The sequence below is a fragment of the Manacus vitellinus genome, unplaced genomic scaffold (assembly GCF_001715985.3).
Source record: "Manacus vitellinus isolate BGI_N305 unplaced genomic scaffold, ASM171598v3 scaffold_30_pilon, whole genome shotgun sequence".
In the NCBI taxonomy this organism is placed as follows: domain Eukaryota; kingdom Metazoa; phylum Chordata; class Aves; order Passeriformes; family Pipridae; genus Manacus; species Manacus vitellinus.
The window spans coordinates 231,675-258,297 of NW_021940291.1; the positions used below are offsets into that span (position 1 = coordinate 231,675).

Consider the following 26,623-nt stretch of genomic DNA (forward strand, 5'->3'; position numbering starts at 1 on the left):
CCACAACCGCTTCCAGAACTCCTGAAGAAAAAATAAGAAGCACTGCTGGCACCACAGCTGTCCCCAGTACCACTGTTCCTCAGTCTGGAACCAGAAGCACCATAGGTGTTATTGAAATTGTTTCTTCTACTGTAGAAAGTGTGTCTACCACTGTTTTTCCCAGAACTTTTAGTCCCACAGTCAGTCCAGGTATGTCATTGTCTACCTCTTTAAGGTTTATTTCCCAGTTTTTCTTTAGAACAACATTCGTGTCACTTTGACTTCTGCCCCTAAGTGAATCTGTGATTCTGTGGTTCTGTCACCATATCTATTTCTTGAAACACATAAACGAATTTTTAATCAATCTGGCCCTCTGCCTCTAGTATCTGTTAGACAACTCAGCTTCGTAGTATTAATCCTTAATTCAGGGCAGAAAGTGGTGATATTGAAACTTTTGAAAACTTTAGAGCTAAATGTCCTAAGAGTTGCCAAATGCCACACAATGTTCAATGTATAACTAAAAAATTTCCACTTATGAATAGGTCAAGTATTTGAATGCAACAAAATGTTCACTCGTTTTGCTAGAATGCTGAAAAGACCTCTTGAATGTATTAAAATTCTTATATAAAAATCCTGTGCTGCAAATTAAATTATTATTTGTATTTAACAGTTGCTACAACTGGTACATCACAATCAAGTCATATTACAACAAGCACTTCTGCAATATTCAGTTCTTCCACCAGCACATCTGTGACAACAGAAGCCAGTACCCATGCTGCGTCCAGCAGAGTAACTCCATGCTTTTGTCATGTATTTGATACTTTATTTTCTCCTGGTAAGTGTCTTATTTTTTGATTATAAAAATTTTTATAAGCAATATAAACCCTTAAGACACTATTCAAGTAAGGATAACCACTCAAAATAATCTAAACATAGAACTTTTTATAGATGAACACACTTTATATTTTCACAGTATTTTCCTGGTTTTTCTCCCTAAGTATTTTCATTTGTCTTGTAATTTCTCCTCCAATTTTCCTCTACAGGCGAAGTGGTATACAACAGAACAGACAGAGCTGGCTGTAATTTTTATGCACTTTGCAGCAAGGAATGCGAAATTGAGCCATTCCAGGGGCCGTGTCCTTTGACAACTCCTGTCCCTTCAGTCGCTTCAACAACTACAACACAAGGCACCTCATCCACAGATCACATATTGTCTTCTGCCTCACCAACCACAGCAACATCCCTCACAACTTCAGCAGAAAGAAACTGTACTGATGTCAATCCTCCACGAAAGGTGGTTCCCCTCCTTACTTTCTAATATATCACTGTTGCAAAACCAGCACAATTTCTGTCCTCTAAGAGCCAATTCAAATCAACCTCTAAGTATTTCAATAAGGAAGTTGGTTGTGTAACAAATGACCTGATAACACACAATTCTTTAACTTGGTATTACCAGGTTATTTTAAGTAATCTGTAGGTGGAAAAGCTCACTAAGACCATGGCAGATCATTTGTTTTTAATAAAAGACATTTAAATGTCATAGAAATAAGCAGACTATGTATGAAAAGTATATTTCTTTTTATGCAGAAGAAAATTGTTCTCAGCATTCCTGCTCTTAATAGTATGCTAAGAAAACTCTAATCTGAACTTCCCACCAATTTTGAGTCTATCTTAAGATGAAACAAAACATCTAGGGCTAGAAAGAGCATTTGAGAATAAATCATTTACATATTTTCAGCCTGGAGAGAGCTGGATAAGTGAATGCCAGAAGTGTGTCTGTGACTCCCTCACTGCTACTGTGCAATGCCAGCCGCTCCCATGCCAAACAACAAAGGAAACAACTTGTGACCTAGGATTTGTCTCCATGGTTGTACTACCACAAAAAGACCCATGTTGTCCTGAATTTAAATGCCGTAAGTATTAAAAATACATATATAAACACCACACTACACATTCCAATAAATTACATTTGCACTTCTGTTGACACCTAAGGAAGTTCTTCATGTATCACAATAACAGCAAAACCTTAAGTTGTTCTGTCTCAGTGAACACACATCAATTTTTGGCTAAATGTGCATTAGATCTTTATTTAAAAACAAAACGTTATTTTCAATTAACTTTGATGAAAGAATGGGTGGGATAGCAGGATAATACTTTGAACCTTCATGAAGTCTATATAGCTCAACTATCTCTGCATCTGTAATTATAAATGTTGTCCATGCATTTTTTTAAATGTTATTAATGTAATGTTGGAGCACATTAACATTAGTCCAGCTGCAGCTAAACTAAGATGCATAAACATAAGAATAGCACAGCAAAAAGCTTAACAATTAACTACAAGAGCAAGTAACAGGAAGCAATAATACAAAGTGAAGCGTTATCAGTAATTGAATTGCCAATGTATGAAAAAAAATAATTATACTTACAAAGTCGTTGAATGCTCATGAAAATTTAAAAATCCTACAGCTATGCAAGTTTATTTATATACATAAATTTGTGTGCAAAAGAATAAAAAGAAAAAAGTACCCATAAATTAAGCTTGAAACAGGAAAGTCAAAACAAAGGAACAGGCAAGTTTGAAGTGGTTCTGTGAAAGACACTCTTTTTTGACTCAGAGTCAGTATTCCATCCAACCACATTCTGAGAGGTCATAAAGAATCAGTAACTAAAGCATCTTTGAATATTATTGGACTGGACTTCTAAGGTTCAAAGAGGAAACAACTAATTTAATTTGAAGTGAATCAGATATTGAAAGGGCAAAAAAGGGATTTTTCATGAATAGCTTGAGTTTGAAGCCATTCCTCAACTAACTCTTCTAGCTAATCTCAATGACGAAACTTTATTTAAACATCCACTCCCTATGAGGTCTAAGCATGTAGGAGGATTGAATTCAAGTTTTCCATACTCTCCGTGTTACTAACAAAACTTGATAACATCTTGACTTCTCAGGAAGTCTCACAGTTTGAGTTTACTCTGAAATAATTTTTTGTTTTGTTTTTCAGAACCAGTACCTAATGTCTGTGTGATTAACGGTACATTGTACACGGTGAGAATGTTATAGCATTGCATAGTATATTGCTGGAAGTGGAAAGTACATCCTTTCTACCAAAAGAAGTCTTTGAGAAAGTTCTTTTCCCAGCACATGTGGTTTTTTTATCTCTCACCCTTAACTGGGAGTTTTTCAGTTTTTTTAATGTCAAAAACAAATTGATCCCAGAAATGTTCCACAACGTGTAGCAGAAAAGAAGAGTGTACTATTTTTAGTGCTGTACTTTCTTTTTTAAGCTCCCTCCTGCTTCTGGAACTAATGAATTTCCCAAACAATCTGATGAATAGTGCAAACTCAGTGAAGTAAGCACAGAGAACCTTAAAAAACAAAGCTAGCATTTTTGCTTTAATTGATACCCTAAATCTTTTTGCTAAAATTGGTACTTAGGTCATTAACTCAAAACTGAAGCATTAGCATTGGAGCCTTTGGGGATCCATTTCAAAAGACTAAAATCCATGTGTAAAGTTATACCTCTACTTATGTATATGCTTATTTTAATCTCCATTTTCAAATTACAACCACTGAACACGACTTATAGAGAAAAAATATTCTTAAATGGAGCATTGAAAATCTGGGAAAATAATGAGACAGTATAAACTAGTCTTACCTTCATTTTATTAATTTACTCTTCTTTTTTACATTGCTTCATTTAGTTTCCTCTTACTTTCCTCTTGCTTTCCTGCAAGGCTTGAAGCCAAACAACTCTGTGTTCAAAGAGAGTTGAAGAACTCAGGAGCACTTGGATTTCAGCAATCTTAATGGTTCTCAGCAATGTGTTCAACTCTGCCTATACATTATATGGAAACTGTTGCCATTTGAATGTTGGGGTTTTTTTTCTGTCTTCCAGGTTGGAAAGTCAGTAGTAATCAATTCATGTAAGAAATGTACCTGCAGTTCCGAGAAAGATCCAGTGACTAATGCTAACACTGTGCATTGTGAAACGGTTCAGTGTGAAACATCTTGCCCACTGGTGAGTTCAGATTCTCTAGGCTGCCCAGTCAGCCCTCAGTTACAGCAAGATTAGAATTCTCCATCACCAATTCAACATACTTTCTTTTTCATCTCCTTATGAGTAGGGTTATCAATATATGACTGAGGAAGGAGAGTGCTGTGGGAAGTGCATCGAAGTAGCTTGCAAAGTCAAACTAAGTAACAACACTGTTCATGTGCTCAATGTAAGTACTCCTTTCAATTTCAGATCTCTCTGTTAGCTGATATAACAGCTAAGAGTCAATTTATGTCCCTTACTAGTAAAAATATAATACTGAAATTACTCTGAAAACAACACACCAGCTTTCTGAACTGAACACTTACTTGGAACGACAAATTCTTGATATGTGTGGTTAATGGGGCAATGATTTCTAATTTGGGGTCTGAGTGTTCAGATCCAGGATTTAAACTTTCAAGTTAAATTCTGCAGTTTGCAGAATTTCATTTTTGCCACTTGAAAGAACTTCAGAAGCATCTAAGAACCTCTGAGGTATAAGAACTTAATTAGCTCTGACATACTTGATGACAATGAAAAAAAACTTTTGCTTTTCTTATAAAATCTTAGGTTAATGAGATCCTGCCACTCGACCAATGCAGTCATTACAAATGTGAAAAAATTGAAGATCAGTTTGTTGCAGTCCAAAGTAAGAGAGTATGCCCTGACTACGAGCCCGGAGAGTGCGATCCTGTAAGTTTTAATCAATTCTTCACTGATTGAATGCAGTTCAAAAGAGCAAGGAGGGACAACGAAGAATACAACAAATTAGTTTCACTGAAGTTGCAGGAATGTCTTAAGAATGAAATTAGTCTTGCTGTAACATTAGTAATAAGAAAGGCTTAGTATTTTTTTATGAGGCTACAAGGATTCAAGATTTCTATGATGAGGACAGCAAGTCATTCATTGTTTCATTTAGGGTTCATCACAGAGGAGCTTTCTGCCCAGTATCAATACTGCTAACTCATATTCTTACTCATGATTGTCATCCATGCACTAATACAAATCCTCCTTTACTTTTACAAAGGATGAAACAGAGACTACGTCGGATGGCTGCTGCAAAATATGTAAACGTAAGTAATGCTGTGTTTATGTGTTCTACTTAAAGAGGATTGTGTTCAACTTCTAACTATCTTTGAGTGGATGGAAGGATTCTTCACTCCCCCTGTTTTTACATATTCTATATGTGAAGACCCTGTGTTTCACTATTTATTCAAAAGAAAAACGCAGATTTGTTTTCCTGATACTTAATATCACAAATCAAACCAGCAATGCTCAGGCCTCTGCATTATTTTCCAAAGACACTTTTAGAGCTGAAATCAAAGAATAATCTGAAAACTCCAGATACCTTACACAGCACCCACTCCCCACCCTATCACATACTGCCGATTCTCAATAATCAAACATCGTGCACTTTGAAACTGCGTTAGCATTCCTTTAGTTCTGAACTAGAGATTTGAAATATACCTTCCCCTCTTCTTTTCATGAAGCTGCAAAATGTAAGCCTTACAGCAAGAAAACTGTGATCCGCCATGCTGGCTGTGAGTCTTCTGAACCTGTTGAGCTGTCATATTGTGAAGGAAATTGTCCTGGCTCCTCAGTGTAAGTTCTAAAGATTAATTTAACATCTCTATGGCTTCATTTATGCTTTATTGGCCTCTCACAAGGAGGCTCATGGGAGACCTTACTGCTCTCCACAACTACCTGGAAGGAGGTTGTAGTGAGATGAGGAGTTGCACCAGGGGAGCTTTAGATTGGATGTTAAGAAAAAATTCTGCATTGAAAGGGTTGTCAAGCATCAGAACAGGCTGCCCAAGGAAGTGATATTTAAAAGACATGCAGATGTGGCACTTCAGGACATGGTTTAGTGGTAGACTTGGCAGTACTGGGTTAATGGTTGGACTCAATCTGAAAGGTCTGTTCCAACCTACATGATTCTATGATCACAGAATAGCAACAAAGTTAATGTGTTTATATGATTCCATTGAATTGAATCAGATTCAATGGAAGCAAGAACAGTTTCACTATTGAAGAGACAAGTAATTAAAATCACATTCATAAGTGTGTCTGAGAGGGAGGAAAAGAGGATGTATAAAAAACCAAAAACCAAACCAAATACCCCCAAAAGAAAAGTCACTGAGCAGGTTCTGTGTGTCAGTTTTTACTGAGATGGTTTTTTTTCCTGGTGGAACACAGGTATTCTCTTGAAGCAAACCAGATGCAACATGAGTGTGGCTGCTGCCAAGAGCTCAGCACCCAAACGAGAGAGGTGACCCTGACTTGCCAAAATGGAACAAGCATAAATTACAACTATGTATATGTGGAAAAATGCCAGTGTACGAATGGTTGCTCTTCACAAACCTCTGCATCACAAGACTCCCAAACACAACAATCTGAAGAATACAGCTCCCAATTGCAACAGGCTTCAGCATTTGGTTCCCAATGGCAAATCAGCACAAGTAATAAGATGTATCGTTGAAAAAAGAAAGCAGAGAACCCTAGGGAAGCTGAAATCATGTCTTCCCTAGAGTAACTTGCGCTCCTTCTTTAACAGATCTTATGTCAACTTCTGTTATCACCTTTTCTCATTTCTTACTTGTAAAAAAAAATTAAAAAAAAAGCAAATAATTACATTGTAGTGTTTGGATTTTTTTTTCAGTGATACAGTATTAAAGGGTAAAAACAAATGAGCGTAGAAAATACCTTGTGAAAATTAAATATGCAAACACATTTCTACTTGATCACAAAACTGTTATTTTCTGAAAAAAGAAAAGGATTAAGGGGTCTCTAAAAAATAAAACCAGAAAATGTTGCAGCTACATTGTATTTCCTGTCCCTAGCGAAAGCTTTGTTGCATAACATTTTTATAGATTTAATGGTCCTAACACATCACAGTGACAGGGACAAAGCTGTTTTCTTTTATTTGATTAATAAAACTTTCAGCATTTTTCAATTTCGGTGACTATCTGATACCCATCTTCATTATCTAAATGAGAGTCCAACGGCATTAGAAAGTTTTCTAAGTCAGATGAGTATGTTCTCTAGCAACCTTTGGGAATGAAGACACTCTCAAAGCCCTTTTCCTGGATGACGTAAAATTCACTCACTCAGGTCTAAATTGCTCTTTCCACTGGCATAAAAGGTACAAAGATGAAAAACAACCCCTCTCATGTGCTGTGTTCTAGTTGCCAAGAGGGTGGGATAGCAGGTAGGTGTAGTAATAAATGAAGAGTTCCAGAAAACAAGTATAAAAAAAGAGGAAGGGAAAACAGTATTCATCACTACATGCTTAGATCAAAAGGTATTTGACTGTAGAAATCAGCACTTGCTCCTTCAGCTGAAGAAACGAATCTATATACATACTAAAGTCAATGAACTTAGTAAAATCAGAAAATTCTTCTGCCTATAATTTTAACAATATTCAAAACCAAGTTTTTTTGAATGGGTTTATGCTAAGGAGGAAACTGGCTGTCTGTTCCCCACAGTAGTTCACCATGTTTACCTGAGCTGTTTGGAGCATTTACCTTATCAGTAGCTGTTAAAATACAAAGCCTGAAATCTGCCCTGAAGGCTTGGCTGAAAAATAGAGGAGGAGCTCTTTGATCAAATAGTTGCATATTTTTCACATGCTTACTTAGAGGCAAAATTCAATCCCTGAATGAAATCAGTAGAGCCCTATCTATTGGCCTTCACGGGCATGATCTGATACCATATTAGGATTAACCAGTGGGGAGAAGTAGATAGGGTTGTAAGCTTTGCATTAAGTCTTGCAGAGCATGATCAGCCATCAGAGATCAATTAATTATATTAGCACATAAAAGTATTTTTTAATTTTAAATTTCCAAATTAGAGGATGTAGGGGCTATTTCTCAAAGCTGAACACCACATTATTTCCAGGTAGCTGATTGGTTACCTATGAGTGTAATTTGAAGATGCCATTGCAACACTCAGTGATCACTGCATTCATTAAAAATAAATAAATAAATAAAATTCAGCACCATAACTCACCATTTAGAAGAAATAATCTTGATTAGTGGAATTTGGGGGGGTTGGGTTGTTTGTTTTGGTTGGGTTCTTTTTGCTTTGAAAACCAGCCCACTGCAAAATGCTAGAAACCACTGAATTGTCTCTGCTCTAAAATACAGCTTCTAATTTTTTTTAAGAAAATCTATTTTTGTACTTTTTTTTCTCTCAGGCCTACACAGAAGAAAACACAAGGGATTTGCACTTCGAGTAAATAGGATTAGGAGAAAACAATAATTTCAATTTCTATTTTGAGCAAATGCTATACTGCAATTACAGTTTCAAGGAATCTCTGGTAATTACATGAAAGCAAAGAAATTAGCTAAAAAGGAAAACATGAAGACATACATTTGCTTGATATCAAGAAGATACCATTTATATTAAAATATGTCTACTTATTGTGTACTATATCAAGCTATTTTAACTTGAAATTATAAAATACCTGTATGTCTTAATTGTATAGGAAAATTTCCAAATACGTTAAATATACAATCATAGCATCAGAAAAATTCGTTACAGAACTACAGATTAATAGTATTTAAAACAAAAACCAATATATAACATGAATCCTGAATGCTTTATAATCAGTAAGTGCTATCTTTTTATCCTACATTTACCATAATCAAATATACTGATGCTTCACTAAAAATTACCACAGAAAAGTATTTACCTTTATCAGGAAACAGAATACTCCTTTTTCTATTCCACTAAGTAGACGATTGCAGGGACTACTGCATTAGGGAATGTTATGTAGCAATATGCATATGTATGGTGGAACTACCCACATAGTGATTTATTGATGTGTTGACATAATGTCTCTTAAACAAATCTGTTGACCGTACTAAGAATCTTATTAAATTGTTCATTATTGCTCATTGAATAAAATGTCCCATTGCAAATAAAATGATTTACAGGTTTTATCATCTGATAATCTTAAACTAGACAAATATGAAGGTTATGCTACTGCTCTGTAAAAGTCAGTGCCATTTGTGGAACTGTGGTGCTTAACCACATGAGAGATATTTGTTAAGTTTTAAACTAATATCAATAATATATAAACCCAGACTTCATTAGTTCATCAGCTGGAGGACAGAATTTAGTATCCCTGAACAAAATAAATGGGGTAACATACCTGTACAACATTCATAAGCAGGGCCCTTTACCTTCCAATCCAAATCATGACCTGTGTTTCCTCTAGCCTTTCCAAACAAAATACCAACAACACTCAATCAGGTACTGGACTGGAAATATGCTAAATACACTAAAATTAATTTGAAAGACTAAATGAAATCAATTACTCTGTAAACTGGGCAATAATAGCTCCAAATTATTTTGGTTAAAAAGAACAGTGGGGCCCTATTTATCAGATCTTTCCCTAAGTCTTAAGCATATGAAAAATTTGCATGATATAGAAATGCTAAACAAGATAAATACTTCTCCCTTTACATTGTTTATTTTTCTTTTTCATCTTTCAGTGCAACTTCTGTTTCCTCTTCTTTTGTAACAGCACCACCAGGCAGTGATTTAAGGAGATATTTCGTTGATTTTGGCTTTTGACTTTTATTCACCTCTCTTCCTTCCCCTTTCCTCTAATGGTATTTGATAGCACTTCCCATAACTTTATGTCTAAGGAGTTTGATGTGTTCATTCATGTCACCTACTTGTCTCCCAACAAACATATGGAGTTACTGCATTGTTAATTTTACCACTACACACAGTGCAATTCCATCTCTTGAGAGCGGAGATTCTATTCTCTAATGTGCAATGCTTCCGGGCAATGAGTTATACCAGAAAGTTCTTAAGGATACTTTTAGACCTCCTGTTTTCACACTTTCATTTCCTAAGCCCCAAGATTATGTTGCCAACATGACAATAAATCATTGATTTGGTCTATTAGGCTCACCTATTAGTTACTGGTGCAGTATTTGAAGTATATAAAGTTCGCTTACCGTAATCCTGAAAACGAGGTATGTGCAAAAGGGCTTGCCTGATGGATGAGCATAGAACTTTATCATGAGCTGTCCACAAATTAAAGAATACTTCCTTTCTACAAGATGTCAAAAGGAACCATTGAAAGCTGGTGTGCTGACCTTCTTTAAAAGACCAATCATACTCCATTTGCTTTTGTTACAAAAATCATGGATGCACCAGTTCAGGATCTGAAAATTAAGATATTGCAGACCTTCAATCTGCTTTTACTTATCCTTCTTTCTAAAGCCTCCGCCTTTTGCTTTCTAGAGAAGTAAAAGATTCTTAACTGGATGTTGCTTTCAGTAGAAAAGGACTAAGAATTTCTTTTGTATAAGCTTCATTCACCCCATCAAACCCAATTCACATAATAACACAAAAAAATCATTTTTATTTAAAACAAAGAAGTGACAATCAAAGAAAAAAAAAAGGTGTGTTCTAACATGTAATATCGCAGTAACTTTTGTGGTTGCCTTTACAGAGATAGTCACAACACAGTCCTTATGGTCATGTTTCTGACAGCTGACTATACACAACACTAATGAAGCATCTCTGCTTCTCCCAGCTGTTTTCACTGTTTTGTTCCCCTCACTGGGGGGACCACCTTCAATATAAAAATATTCAGGCTCTCTAGCCTCTCGTACCCCAGTTTGTATGTATAACCAGGATTACTCCATCCTAGATGGGCAATCCTGAAGTTGCTCATGTAAAAATTTCATACCCTTGGTGATCGCCGAGCTCTCTAGTCTATCCAGACCTCTGTAAGGCCTCTCTACCCTCAAGGGAGTCCACAGTACCTCCTAGTTTAGTATCATCAGCAAACCTACTTAATGTACTTTTTACTCCTGCATCCAGACCATTTATAAAAGCTTAAAACTGAGGCCTGAGGAGCCCCAACGGTGAATTGGTCATCAGCCTGATGTAGGCCCATTTGCAGTAACTCTTTGAGCTTGACCATCAGCCAACTGATAATCAATTGTATTGTGGATTTGTCAAGCTGTATGCCAGACTTTTTGTCCTGAAGGACGCTCTAGCACAGCTTTTGATACTGTATCAAAGTACAAAAGTACTACATCTACTGTTTTCCGTTGGCCAACTAGATGGGAGACCTTGTCATGATAGGAAAATGAGTCAGTTAAGCAGGACTTTCCCCTCATAAACTCATGTTGGCTGGGACAAAATGACTTCATGGTTTCTCAAGTGTTTTTTAATAACTCGCTGAATAACCTTCTCCATAATTTTAATCAGCACTAAAGTGAGTCTGACAGGTCTGTAATTACCAGGGTCTTCTTTCTTTCCCTTCTTGAAATCTGGGACATTTGCCAGCTTCCAGTAGACTGGGACCTCTTCCAGATTCCCAAGACCACTGAAAAATAATGCAGAGAGGTTCCATGATAACAGGAGACATTCCACTACCCTGGGATGAATCCCATCAGGTCCCATAGACTGATGCACATCTAGCTGGAGCAGCAAGTTTCGAACAAGTTCAGCTGGCTGGGAGTTTATCATGGCCCCCAGGAACAGTATTCCAGTGCAGGAATCCAGGGATGACAGAAACAGAGATGACATTAAATGTCTCCACTTTGTCAAGTGTGCTTGTGTATCTTGCCCTGTTCAAGACCAGGCGGGCATCACAACTGGTCCAGTCCAGTGCCCCCCCAGACTGAACACCAGTTAACATCTGGGAAGCTAAAACCAGCCATAAGGACAACAGCAGTTGATCTAGAGATACCCCTTAGTTCCTTGTAGAACAATTCATTAGTGTCATCATCCTGACTGGGTGGTCAACAGTAGATTCCACAACATTTGCTCTATTTGCTTTCCCTTCATGCTTACCTAGAGGCTCTCAACCCCTTGTCATTGCCAAGAGTAAGTGTTATACAACCCAACCTCCTCTACATACAGCACACTCCCCACTTCGCCTGCCTTGCGTGTCCCTCTTGAGGAGCCTGTAACTATCCATCATGGCACAGCACAGGACACATCCCACTGGATTTTGCTTAAGCCAATGATGTCATAGCTCTGGGAGTGGCCCAACACTTCTAGCTCCTTCTGTTTGTTCCCTATGCTATGTGCATTAGCATATAATTCAAATGTGCTCCAGTGCACTCACACATCATGGCACGGTGTGAAGGACCTTGCTATCACTCCATCCCTCAAACACTGGAGTATAGTCACCAGGCTTACCTCTAGCAAGCCTGGATTTATTCCTTTCTCCCTTCAATCTAGTTTAAAACTGTTTCAACAAGCTCAGCACCTCTGTGCAAAGATCCTTTTCTCCCTTTGAGACAGTTGTACCCCATCTGCTGCCAGCAGGCCTTGCATCATGTAAACCGACCTGTGATCAAAAAAACCCAAATTTTATGGTGATACCAGTCATGGAGCCAGATGATGGTTCTTGTTTCTTCCCTCATCATTCTCTGCAGTTGGAAGGATAAAGCAGAACGCTGCTCACACTCCAGATCCCATAGTAACCGGTTGTCCCAAGGCCCTGAAGTCTCTTTTGACAACTCTTGGCCTTCATACTGCAACTTCATTGTTGCCTACATAAAAAGCAATAAGGCATAATAATCCAAAGGCTGTACTAGGGTTGAAAGTTTCCTCACCACATCTCTAACCGAGGCCCCAGGAAAGCTTTAAGAAGTGGGCCTGCTCCCCTCAGAAGAGGATCTCCTATGAAAATAACTCATCTTTTTTTTCTTTCTGGAAGCAGTTTTGATACAGTGCATAGGGCAATTTAACCTTGGCGACTTCTCCAACATAGATGAACCATCGACCTCATCACTGTTCACTTGCAGAGCCTTGTACCTATCACACAAGGGCACCCAAGAAGGTGTGGCAGTCACAGAGTGTGCCAGCCAGGAACCTGTCACTTTTATAACTACTTCGTGAATAATTTTAAAAATAGCATTAAGCATTTCAAATCAACCTGAATACTCCACATTAAGATGATTACTATTACAGAGATTATGAATTTAAGACAGAAAAACATTGTCCTGTGACAGTGTCAAGCTCCTGAATCTAATACATAAAGAAACATGGACAGCACAGACATGGAAGATAAGGTTTTTCACTCACTATTTTGTAACTGGAGATAATTTTAAAATAAACTGAATCATCTTTCATTCTCTTTCAGTGATAAATGCATTAAACTTATAAAAGTTGTCCATTTGTATCTCGTCCACCTCACATACTAGAGTACTACACTTGGTGTTTTAAAACCATGTTCTAAGTGAACTCTTTCAATACGCCAAACAGCAGTGCTTTCATAGTTCTCCCACACATGGAAACACAGACGTAGCTAAGATCAATTTCAATCTACTTGCTTCCCATAAATTCACTTCTCCCAATTACACGCAAATTTTCCTTCAGAAGTTATGGTATAATATAAGTATAGTCTATTTGTTGTTACAAAATTAATTATGCTTTTTGGCAAAATAGTAAATACTTCTAAAATATACTGCTGTATGAAAATAGTTCAACGTGCATTTCTAACTAAGCTTCCTGAAGATGCAGAAGAGAAAGCTCAAGTCTCCAGTAGGCTACAACTTAAAACTGCAGAGAAGATTGCTAAAATGGGGTTTTATTTTTCCTATTTATTCTAAGACAATACACATTTGCATTTCTTCCTAGGGACTATGTGCTCACTGATGTTCTGAAATGTTTTAATAATTCAAAATACTCTCATTTATCTTTACACTCACACACATCATCAGTCGTTGATTATCACTGAAATGAAAAAGCTAATAAAAATATAAAATTCTAAATAGATCCTTCAGCAGCCACAAAAACATCAACATCTGTTTAAAGTAAACTAATTCTCACTCTTCCTATCTCTCACAGTAAAATGGAGAAAAGTGAAAGCAAACTGTAAGCTTTACAAGATAAATTGGGACAGAAACTGACACTCCAGGACTAGAAGAAAGCACAATTTGAACACAATTGATAATACACTCATAGGTCACAATCATAGTTGATTAATAATCACTAAGCACAGCAATGCTGTTGAGAGTGACTCAGTTATCTTTGCAACCACAGAATTAGAAAGAGATGCTATAAAAACCAAATCTTCTAAATTCGCTTATTATATATTAGCAGATAAAGACAGCTAATTTTGTAGCTGAAATAGCAAACAAGGTCTATTTCATAACTCTTCACTTGGACACCACTCTCATCCAGAGTCCTCAGTCCTTCACACTGCAGCATTTCCTCCACACTCAAACGCTGTTCTTCCCTCCTCCCTTTCCCTCCAATGTTGCCCTTCAAACAATGCAACCTCACAACTGCCTTGTTCTGTCCTCTAGACCTGAAATGGTATAATAGTTTCTTGAGAAAGTAACACCTAGAAGAGTCAGAGAGGTATCCACCTGGAGAGGAACTCTTAAAATACTTTTGAGTATTTACTGTTAGTATTCCCACCAGATGGTCACATTAAGAACCAGTGTAATTTGTCAACTAATGTGCAACACTGAATAAAAGACAGTAACCGATACTGAATTCTAGATCAGTCTATGGACAAAGACTCAAAACTGTGGTGCTTTCCAACAGAGACATAATACACTTTCATTTAGATGATACATTTATTAAATTAGAATGAAAAAGTTAATGTACTTTAGAGTGCAAGAAACATAACTGGACACTGGACCTCAATACAGAGAAACAATGTCTTCAGAATAATTACAGCATAAAACATCCTCTGTACGGTATTACATATCAACCAAACAGGCAATAATGTTTATAAGGGGGGGAGGAAACATTCAGTACCATCAGCAGATGCAAAGAGCAGTAGAGAAGTTGCAAGGATCTAGCTAGACAAAAAATGTTCCTACCTTTAGCAAGTTGAGGCTCTTGGCAGGACTCAAAACTAGTACTAAGAGCACTAACTTTTAGCAGATGCCTGTCTTACATCTTGGCTTTGGCTCCAAGCTGCTTGAAGCTGTTGAGCAGAGGAGCAGCATCAAACACAGTATTACCCCATTAGCATTTTGTCAAAGGCTACAATCATGAGTGACAATTTATTCATTTAAATAAGCAGACTTTCAATTCAAATACCTTAATTTCACAGACCTTAAAATAACTAAACACTCCCTGCATTTTTACATCTCTCTCAAATTCAAACCTGCCAACAAACAGCTTGACTGGAGGGATATGTATGCTGAATAGTTGAGTAGGCTTATGATTTTTGTTCTTTTTAACAAGAGAAAGTAGCATGCCTTGACATAAGAGTTTCAGCTCTAATGTTTAATTAAATAAAATAAAACACCTCACAGAACAATATTTAAGTATAGTGTAACATACTGAACTCCATTTACTGGCCATACTGCTCCTACATATCCCAACTTTTAACTCATACATGTACCCTGTTTTGCACAACATTTGCCTAGGAAAAAAACACAAACCAAAAGTAAATCTAAGAACAGGAGTCTCTCTCAGAGGCTCAGAGCCCAGTCTATGAATAAACCTGTCTGGCCTACCACTCACACTTACCCATCCTGGCAGTTAGGACTGAAAGGTGTTTATTCTGTGCTTGAAATGGAGCTGTAATAGGATGCAGTACAATTTCCCAGCCATTAAATTGAACCATGACCACTTGCTTTTATGAAAAGCTGTATTATGAATCCCACCATTTTAATATAAAAATTTAAATATATACATTTTCCCTGAATTGTTCCATCCCTAGCAATTCATGCTATCTGTGTAAAAGTTAGAGCAAGGGACTCTTCACAGAGGTATCTAAGCATTAAATCCTTACCAACATTTACCCTTTTGGGTCAAGATGTCATAAAACACTGTGCTATGAAGACCAAATGCCTCTACACCTACTCAATCACAAAATTTACCATGATTGTAGAGAAGGGGCAAGACTAGTTTCTTGAAGAACACCCATTTTACTTTAGAAAACAAAAGTGTGGTGATTCTACAGCTACAGCACACCGAAACTATAGCTTTGAATATCAAAAGCCAATTGGAGGATGTTTAAAGACACAGGTTTTCAATGGAAAATTTAAGATGTTAAGGGATTCATAACAAAATTTAAAACCATACATTATGAAAAGACAGTTTTAAAAGGTCAGAAACTGGGATGATTTTTGGTGCTGTATTTTAAAAGTTTCAGTATTTTAATGATAAAAAAATAAATATTCATGCTCTACTGACAGTGCTACCTAAAGGCTACTTGAATGTAGGTTCGGGGAAAAAAAATAAAATCAGCTTTCCAACAGATAATAAAGAAAATACTTTAAGCATGGGACATGAAATAATGTATGGGGAAGAAAAGAATATGGGTCATTATTCCTTATTCCAAACCTGGCTTTAATGTTCTCACAAATCACTCAAGACCCTAGATTTCAACTGTACATTCATTTCAACTCTTGAAAATATAAAGGTCTATGGCTATTGTAGAAAGTATTTCAAATCAATTCTTAAAGAGATAAAACAGCAACATTGCACATCACTGGAAAAATTAATTGGTGCTTACTATATAAAGTGCATTACTTTACAGAAACAGACACCGCAGAAATTTATCCAACAGGTGTAACTGGTGCATACTGTAAGATTCTGCAGCTCCTAAATCAACTCTTATTTGAAAAAAATTACACTAACAATAAATACAAACAACCTCCTCTGAGGATCAGACTGTAACTCAGATATGTTAAATTGTCTCTCACAAAGAATTTTATTTCCATCTGCATAATAGTAAATTGACTACAGCAAATGTAGTCTAACAAGTCACTGAGCAATTTATAATGCCATTCTAAGATCCTGAAGCTACTTTTCATGCTTATTTTAATATTACAGGAAAAAAAATACAATAGTTTTCCCACTAATGTAAAGCAGTAACTTCGCTGAAATACAGGTGTAAAGAAAGAAGCCTTATAATCAGATTGTAGACTTCTTCGTTTTTTAATGTAAGACAATATCTTTAATAATTCTTTACAGCTTCAGTCACTTTCCAGATATAAAAATCCTTCCTTCTGCACTTATCCTTTGAAACAGCCATGGGAATGCAGAAGTAGTAGTTAGAGTGCAATTAACTGTGGGAGTACATTAGGGCTTAGTCCTGTTCTCTGCTACAGCAATACATACTGTACGAGTTAAAAGTCACCTATTATGATTTTACAGATACATAACAATAAATACTATGTGGGAGGACAAAGCCCCAAATGCACACCAGAAAATACATTGCTTTGGTGCCCAATGACTAGATTGAATAAAAGATGTTCATTGCAAATACCAACAGCACAACCTAAAATATTGAGCTTATTAAACTAAAAATCTTTAATCAGAAAGGGGTGAGTGTATCACAGTAATAACTAAACACCACCAGACAAAAAGGGTCTTTTTTAAAACTTCTGTCAAAAGTAGGCTGCTTGCTGAAACCTAAATACTTTTAACAAATCAGTTGTGTTTAAAGAGCAAACCTTCCATGGAAAGATTTTTTCCTCCATCTAATGTACACTAGTCAACCTTGTACTGCATAGCGTTACTTTGTAAGAGTAAATTTATGAAAAGGAGGAGAGAAAGAAACAAAGCAGCATTACTCCCCACCCCATCAGATTACAGCCACACAGGGCACAGCTGACAGCAAAGATGCTTCACTGCTCTATTGCATGACATAAGCTAAACTAAGTATGTACAGACTGAGAAAGAAAAAGATCCAAATGTCCAAGGAGAAAAGGGGTATAATCTTTCACACCAGATGCGCTAACAGAAAGCTGTTGGGAAATTCTTCCTCTAGCTAAATCCCTGGCTTGGCAAGTAAAAATAAGTGGCATCAAGGACGGGGACTATGCAGGAAGTGGGCATCTATGATTCTTCAGTCATCTGAAGTAAGGAGTTGATAGCTGCATCCTTGTTCCCCCTCTGAGCTTCTAGCACTGAGCGGATTACTTCCCTGTCCATGTTGGGAAACATGTCCTGGATAGATTTCAGGTCCTCTTCATTACACAGGTGCTGAGGGTTGACCGCAGGTGGTGGTATTGCCATTGGTACCATGCCTGGATTACAGACTGCAGGCATCCCTGCAGGTTAAAAAGAGAAGAAAAACCACAAAACACATGAGTGGGGGGAAAAAAATAAAAATCAGTGATTTTGAAGAAGAGAGCAGTTCATGGCTCCTCCCAACCCACCAACTTCAGCATTTATCTATTTCAACATGCACTCCAGAAGAGGGGGAAAACAAAAAGATTGCAGAGATTATACCTATACTGTTCTAACTGGAAAATATCTTTCTGGAACAGGTTGTCCCTCCAAAGGTGCATTCCAGAAGTTGTAAACTACAGTGTGGCAACAAGTACTGGTAAAAATTAGGTACATCTTGCATTAAGCAGGTTTACACATGGATCACTAACCAAATACTGAGCTCATCACAGAAAGGCGTGGTTTGTGTCCCCTTCATCATATTTTAGTTCCAGTGTATTTATGATGTGATGAAAAAATTGGTTTTACATCAGCAATACACATAGCCGATATTCAGAAAGTCAATGAATGCAATCTGCAGTGCATTCAAAGGAAAGCAAAGTACTTTGGTCCACTAGGAGACTGGACCACACAAATAAGCAATTAAAATTTTAGCAAATGTTTTTCTCTGGTTAAAGTTCCATCCAGCCTGAAAAGTCACTAAGTGGCAAAAGAGCAATGCCTACAGGGGTATACACACTGCTTTTCCCTGTCTCTCTGCTAGAGGACAAACTTCATCTGACCTGACATTTTTTGTTAATTGCTTGCATGTCTACATGAAATGAAAGCGCAGGTAGTTTTTTATAAAGAGTTTTACAAAAATGAGTTTTAGAAAATGAGTTTTCCAATTCCTCTTAAAAGGAATCACCAGACAGAATTCCCTTTTCATCACTTCTGAAAATGGTGTATTTCATGTCTTCGCTGTGTAGTTTCAGATCCCTTATTATCTTAGTCCTACTCCTTTGTGTGTGTTAGCTTCTGTAGTTCTCCCACAGTGTCTCCAAGGTAGGGCAAGGAGAATTACCTGCATCTAGGCACAAACATGGCACTGCCTCATACTGAGAACAAACACTAAAACTTTATCATGCTGCTATTTGCTTTCAAGCATTTTATGCACTGTTTCAAAGACTATTTATCTGGTATTTTTATGGAGTAGTCTACAGTAATTCAAAGACCTTCACGTGCAGTAATAACCAATCAAGAAATCATCACCAAACGTGTTAGCAAAGATTTTTCTTTACACATACTTTAACACTAGCCTTAAGGTACAATTTTATTTCCTATTTACTATAAGAAGATCCTTCTGCAACCTGCTGCAGTCAGAGAGACTTAGAAAACTGCTAAGTGTTTTTGTTTTGACAAATTGTCTATTAGTCCCCTTCCTTCAATTAGTTTTTTAAGAAATATGACCCCATCAAAGGTCTCTTTCCATTAGGCTATGAATAATCACTTATTTTTATCTGCTCATTGGCTTTTCAAAATAGCTATTAAACCACAAGATGACCTTTATTATATCAGAATATCGTATGCTAGAAAGAATACTTAGCAAATAACACTTTCCAAATGCAGCTCACAAGATGATACCCGTGTACTACACCATTCTTTTTCACATACTCATACGTCTATAAATTTTAAGGTATAAGCTTTCCCTACTCAACCACATCACTTCTTCCTTAAGTTTACCTAGTTACATGCTTGGTTTAAAACAGTTTGTTATAGTCTTCATAGCTTTTAATCATTTTATGCAATAGAGAAAACAGTTACTTGAGAACTGTTTTTAGAAGAAATTTCACTTTGCTATCCTCCAGTCCTCTGAAAGCAAGACTAATTAAGCAATAGATTACATACTGCATTTGGTAAAAAAAAACAAACAAACCTGACATGCAAGACAGGGAATGTTATCTTACCTGCATTTTCTTATTGCTAACCTTAACAGTTCGTGTTAAATTCTGAAATTATAATCTAAGGCTCCTTCTTCATAAAAAAAGCATTCCTTCCTAAGAAGGGCAAAACCAAACACTTTCTTCCTCCCCCTGTTATTATCTCACCTTCCAACTGGTTTTTTTATTACCTTACATATGTATATCTTTTTGTAATTACATAAATGATTCTAGGTTCTCTGCTTCTTTAAAATAAAGAGCTCTCAACTTTTTACACATTTGATCTTCAAAACCTTACAACCAGTTTAGATTTAATATTTAATTAATACCCACATCCCCATATTTGGGCAGGCCTGCCAATTTTTGACAGAAACCTACTTCACTGTTTTACTTCATATTTTTATGATTCACAGCAATAACTAAACACAGGAATAGAATGTTGTTGATTTTGTGGTTTTGGTTGGGTTTTCTCAGAGCAGCTAACAACCTCCTTTACATCATTTTTAGTTCACTTGTTTAGCTTTCTATATATGACCTTTATTACTTCCCTGTAAGTTAAACAAAGCATGAACTATTTGCATCACTGCTATTATAAACCTCCAAAATATGACTCTTTTTGAACCAGGTTTCATGTATTACTCAGAAGTAGATCAGAAGCTGCTTCTCTTCTATTGAATTCTAACTGCTCAAAAATCATAACAAAGTATATGTACAACTGATAAAATTTCCAAGAGTGCCTCTGCAGCCTCATCTCTTTCAGTATAATGACTAAAGTACTTATGTGATTATTGCAACTATATTATACTACTTCTATTCAGACTTAACATCTAAAAAAAAAGAGCAAGGAGCAGTTTCAATACTTACCTTGTCTCTTCAAGATTTTCTTTAATCTAACTATGTAATTAGAAACATCTATACTCACATTAACTTGTACAAATGTTTTAGCATCTCTCTGACTCTTTTTCTATCAGCATTGAAAATGCTACATTATAAATCAGATTCAAGGTTGGATGAGCTAAGCATCAACTCTGGCTGACAAGGTACTGTAATTTTATATACTTTGACTATGTGTATTTCCACCACAATTTTACCTAATGTACTCTTTCTATTTCTTTCCTAAACTCAGACTTTTGTCCTATCTGAAGGGATACATTACTGATTTGTAAGCACCCCCATATTTATCAATGTTCCTCAATTTTGATTTTAAAACTCCCCTTTTAATCATCTCAAGTTTTATTAGAAGCAAAAAAGGAACCTAGAAGCTTTAAGTCAAATGTACAGGCTGCATCTATTCAAAAAGATTCATACTGACAACTCAGTCATGATTCATAAATTTATTACCTGCACACTGGAACCATGTCCCTGCCCCATCACCTGAGTCACAACTCTACAAAGGACAACTGCTGCCTTTTCCGCAACACCCTAAACTTTAGCTCTATTACTTTTTTATGCCATTTGGACCATGGGCCCTGTAATCTTGTCTGGCACTATGCATCTGAACACATGGCAAATCAGACCATGTGTGCACCCTAGAGGCAAACCACTGTGCAGCCCTTAGCAATACTGCAAATACACTTTCCCCAATAACTATATCCAGCAACATTTCAGACTGCCCCTTCCATAACTTCAACAAACATCAACTCATTCCTCACACCTCCTACAAACAATCTTTGTATTTAAAAGGGTTGAACAAAGATGTGTGGCCTCAAAAAAATAAAGGTGCAAAGTACCTGAAAGAACAGAGCAACAGAAGTTATGTTTTATTTTTAACACAAACTTTCCAATATTTTTAGTACGTCATCGACACCCTAAGATTATCCAACAATCAGCCTAAACTGTGTAGGAACTGCCCATAAGGAGGTCAGTTTAAAATATTAATCCAAATTAAACATGAGGCTCACTTCCCGAACACCATAGCATCCTACAGCCTACCAATAATGTTTCAGTGTCTTATCAGCCTCCAAAAACAAAAATCAAGACTAAACACAGTTTTCCTTACTGCTTTCATAAAAAAAAAATAAAAATTATGAAGGCAGACATCTGCACAGACTTCAAAAGTATTTTCAATATAAATAATCAATTCTATACACAAGAAATTTCTTAACTGCATTGTTTCTCACTAATGATTTTTCAAAATCCCTTTTCTCAGCTCTTACAGTTTTAGAATTAGTTTATACTTTCTACAACTACACTGTATACAAATGGCAGTTAGTATCACAGTGATTTTTAATAAATACCTCCATGATAAATGCTTACTTTTCATGAAACTTAACATTCAAGCTATACAAATACCAATTTAAGAGTACTTTGGGGTGGGGTTTTTTTTTTGTTCCACACTCAGGCTAAAAGCATCCATAATTTCTGATTTACAAAATAGTAAGACTTAAGCATAGACTTGAAGAACTACACACTAGAATTTAGAAAATATCCATCTATACACAGTCATTAGAGAAAGTTATCAATGCCCAGTAAAGATCTGCTTCACATATTAAAAACCTCGTATCACTAGCAGGTGACTGGAACTGAACGACATAAGAGTCCACTATCAATGGAATTGCAGACTCCTGTGTTGCCCTCAGGTATCAGGTGTTATAAATCAGAAGAATGAAGCACTGTTTTCCAATTCAGTGAAATGGCAATGGCAAACATGCTGGCATAAGCAGTGACATTCCAATACATGAAACAATAGCAAGTCAATTGCTAGAAGCATCAATGGAAGCATCAAAGCAGAATTAACAGGGGAAACATTTTCTAACTGCATACAAGGCATTACACACTTGTAATTTTATTTTCTTTTTCAGTTAATATCTTAACTCATTATTATTCTGTCCCAAGTATAGACTCAGAGTAAACTCAGGAACCTTCTCAGCACGAAGTTTTTCATTTAAATGAAGAAATCAGTATCACCTTTTCTAAAAGACACAATAGGTCTTAATGATATTTGCTTCAGAAAAAAACTCAGTGCTAAATATGCATGACATCTCAATTTTTTTAAATGGTGCTTCTTTGCAAGCTACTAGAAAAATTAAGCGTATGGACCCACAAAAAAATGCCACTGCTCTGAATAAACCAAATATGTTGCAATAACCACAATATTTTTATTAACAGCATCTTTCTGAAATTCAGAGCATCAAGAAATTACATTATCTCTCATAAGGAGTAATTGTAGAGTTTTCTGAACATTTTTGATTGAAGACCAATGTTTTATCAAAATTAATGATGTCATAATATCTTCGCACAATTCCAAATCAAAGGTGTCACAGTAAAGTAAGTCTAAATTGAAGTAAAATTGATTTCCTGTAATATAATCTGCCTTTAAGAGTTCTAGTCTGGTGCTTAAACTTGACATGGATCTAAAACAGATGTGCATCAAAAATACACACTGATGAAAAAAAGTGTTATCTTTTAGAAAAAAAAAAAAGCTTATTTGAAGATTAACAGAAGACAACTGGCAGGTTGTCTTCTCAGTGTCATTGCAGAACTGAGTTCTTTGCTCTCAAGCTCACAAAAAGTCATGACATTACCTGGTTCTTCCCAAAACTTGCAGTAGCAGAGCAGCTGCAAGCATAATGTTTCTCTTCCACGAAACTATGACCTAGAAGAGCTCACTGACATACAACAGCTTCAGAAGAATATTATAACATCACGTTATATCCATCAACACCATTATCACCAATTAGTTTAAGCGTTATAGCATGAAGCTGAGTCTTTGAAGATTTTGCAACAGGTTAGAGAGGCTTTAGCAATTTCCAGGAGATGGATCAAATTGTACTATTGTGACAACCAAGTGGCAGTACCTTGTGATACAGTCTGCTGTAACAAATAAAGCTGTTTAGGTGAGTTCATGCAAAGACTCTTGAGTCAATGAGGATGGCAGTGAGAAAAGAGCTTGGAAACTTACCCAGTGCAAAGTACTCAAGCCCTAAAGACAGGTGAAAATGAAGGGGCAAGGGGAAAGGAATAAGACATGGGAAAGAAATATTAATCTATTTTTAAAAGGAAATTGATCATTTAGCTTCCAACAGTGAAAGCTGGATAAACTGAGGCAGTTGGGTAAAACCTAAACTACCTAATACTAAAAAAACCTAAATGCTGCTAGGATTCAGTCTCTCAACTAATTTGCTTCAGCACTCTGATCAAATTTCCTAAATGTGCTGTTTATACAGAAGTCACAATTAGAGGAAATGTTTCCAAAATAAGTAAACCACCAGGTGTTTGCAGCAAGGATTATATTTTATAGCCCACAAAGGACAACACACATTCATGGTTTTCTGAACAAATACCAATAGTGTCACGAGCTAACCCAAGAAACTCAATACGGACACCAAAAGAAGTAATGTACATATACACACAAACTTGTCTCAATGAAGTGATATTCTCCACTCTGACAGGACCCTGGAACACATGGGTTTTTGAGGTACTTTTCACACAGGTGTCAATAAATTAAGTACAAATAAGTTTCCTATTTATCCCATGATTATTTAGCTGATAAGAAATATCGTTTGCTTATTGAACTAACATTTTTTAGCTTACTGTCTGACACACTACTACCAAGATACTATCAGCACCAGTATATCACAATATTCTACAGCCTAATTAAGTAATCTTTAGAAAAAGAAAAGGGAAGACATGGTAGACAAATTCAACTTCTAGAAGAGCAACAGGATTGATAAGTTTAAATTTTGGTATATTAATCTACAAATATATCATCTAGATCAACTATAGTTTGTAGCAACTAGTGTTATTGTCAAAAGTTTCCAATTTCAAAAACTTTTGAAATTAATTACCATGGTACAAGAATATTCTATGGCCATTTCTGTTCTCATCACAGCTCTGTAACATCTACTGCCAAATGTGAGGAAATGAGCAGCCTTCACCTGCTTACCACAGTGACTCACTTCTTGCTCCTACTGTTTATCCCAGAGCAATTAGCTGCTCTGAGTCTAATTAGAAAGTTAGTTACATACACCAAGGTTGGAACAGAAGGTTTCTGTTACAGAAAACCAGCTTGGCCTTTGTGACACACCTGAATTTAACTTAACATCATCTCTCTTTAAAGCGCTGCTAGTTTGGACAGTTAACAAGTAACTGTTCAACTCTCTGGATAAGCATTTTAGTCTACCCGCTGTATTTCCATCACAGATAAGACTTAGATTCTAAGAGTCCTGCCCAACAGCAGAGTCCTCTCCACTTCAGATATAATAAACTATTCAGTGATGCTCTTCCACTCTTCTGAAGGAAAACAAATAGAACTTGCTTACTTACAACACTCATTTAGCTGGGCAGGTAAAAAAACTGAACTAAAAAGATGCCAAGAAGATAAACATATTCCTCTAGAACATACTGATGTCCTACCATCATCCTTCTTGAAGCAGTTTCAAAAAAAAGAGAAAAAATGCTGTACAGTGTTACAAAGTGTGCCAACAGAGTGGGCCCAGAAGATACAAACAATTCAGTTAGTCAGGGAAGGCCAATAGTTTTCATACACCTTTCTGAAAGTGTTTACAGAATCCAGGAGGAGCATCTAGTTCAGTATACAGAAAACATTTTAAAAAAATCCATGTCTTCCAAGAGGCACTACTGGTTTCATTCGTAATTTGAAACTACTATTATTAAGCTATTAAATGTGTGACACAATTAAAGTTACTTTACAATTCCAAATCCAAATATCTGTCTAATTATTACTAGTGGGTCATTGACTAGTGAATAAGTCAAAGCTTTAAAACTCACAGTACTTTGGGAAAATTTGATGATGTCCACAGAAATTCTAGAACAGCAAATACAAAGCACAGTAATATTTAAAAAAATTTCAAAAATATTAAATATAGGGCAAAGGTGGCTTGTAAAAAGTCTGGTATTTTTAAAACCAAGGAAGTACATTCAAACTTTCCCAGAACAAAATAAAAGTTCAAATCCAAGGGTGGAACTATCACTTGAAAAATATTATTTATTTCTTCACTTGTGCAAGTAGAAAGTACTCTCAAGATAAATACAAAATAAGCAACATCAATATCTAAACAGAAGATATACCATAGTACTTGAAAAACAATTTTGAGGGTCTTGTATCAGTTTTATCTGCTGAGTTCTATGTCCACTTTCAATTATACCTGAAAGTAGTCTCTGCTTTATTTCTTCTGTTAATATTCTCTCTGCACAGAAATTTTGTAATATTATATGAATAGTCTCATTTTGATCTATTCTGTAGCACCTCCTACTGTATCTTTTAACCACACACAAGATGACTATGTTTGAAGCTCACTACAGAAGGTCTGGTTTATCACAACAGGAACACCCTTCAGAACGCACATCCAAGTTAAAAGCAATTCACTGGCAAAGCAAGCAAGACTTAAAATCTTAAAAGCATTTTAGATGAAGCAAACTGGATGTTTTTATCAGGGAATAAAGTATGCCGCCAAACTTTTCCATGTTTTGCTCTAACTTCACTCCATAAAAATGAAACAGGAGGTGGGATTTCTAAGTTACATACCCAATCTTCCGTTGATGAGATTTGCTTTTACAGAGAATGGCATTTTAAATTCAATCATGCTCTAGTCTTACAAAAGAAAAATAAAATGTATATACATCACTGTTGTGTCAGCCCTTTGCACTGCAATTATGTCCCACACACTCTATCACTCATTCATACACTTGCATGCAAAGAAATGAAAAATAAGTAAATTTATGTCTTATTTTGCCTAAAAATTACACATATTACTGAATAAATATCCATACAACAAACCAGAGATTTTAAGAGCCTAAAAGTGAAACACAAACTCAAAT

The 26,623-nt window shown here is 36.2% G+C and overlaps 2 protein-coding genes across 3 annotated transcripts in view; one reads left to right on the forward strand and one right to left on the reverse strand.

Moving 5' to 3' along the window:
- Positions 1 to 5,142, forward strand: part of LOC103756049 (mucin-5AC-like) — a 39,841-nt gene extending 34,699 nt beyond the window's left edge. Inside the window, exons 29-33 of the mRNA XM_029961025.1 lie at positions 2,982 to 3,025; positions 3,876 to 3,998; positions 4,105 to 4,203; positions 4,584 to 4,706; positions 5,122 to 5,142. Of these exons, the coding sequence (XP_029816885.1) occupies positions 2,982 to 3,025; positions 3,876 to 3,998; positions 4,105 to 4,203; positions 4,584 to 4,706; positions 5,122 to 5,142 (410 nt within the window). The remainder of the gene's footprint in view (positions 1 to 2,981; positions 3,026 to 3,875; positions 3,999 to 4,104; positions 4,204 to 4,583; positions 4,707 to 5,121) is intronic.
- Positions 5,143 to 14,560: 9,418 nt separating this feature from the next.
- Positions 14,561 to 26,623, reverse strand: part of TOLLIP (toll interacting protein) — a 29,941-nt gene continuing 17,878 nt past the window's right edge. Inside the window, exons 6-7 of one of the 2 annotated variants that reach the window (XM_018076076.2) lie at positions 23,745 to 23,765; positions 14,561 to 18,025 (exon numbers count right to left, since the gene is read on the reverse strand). In XM_018076076.2, coding sequence (XP_017931565.1) covers positions 17,811 to 18,025; positions 23,745 to 23,765 — 236 coding nt within the window. In that variant the 3' untranslated portion in view covers positions 14,561 to 17,810. The remainder of the gene's footprint in view (positions 18,026 to 23,744; positions 23,766 to 26,623) is intronic. The other variant, XM_018076077.2, reaches the window with a different exon arrangement.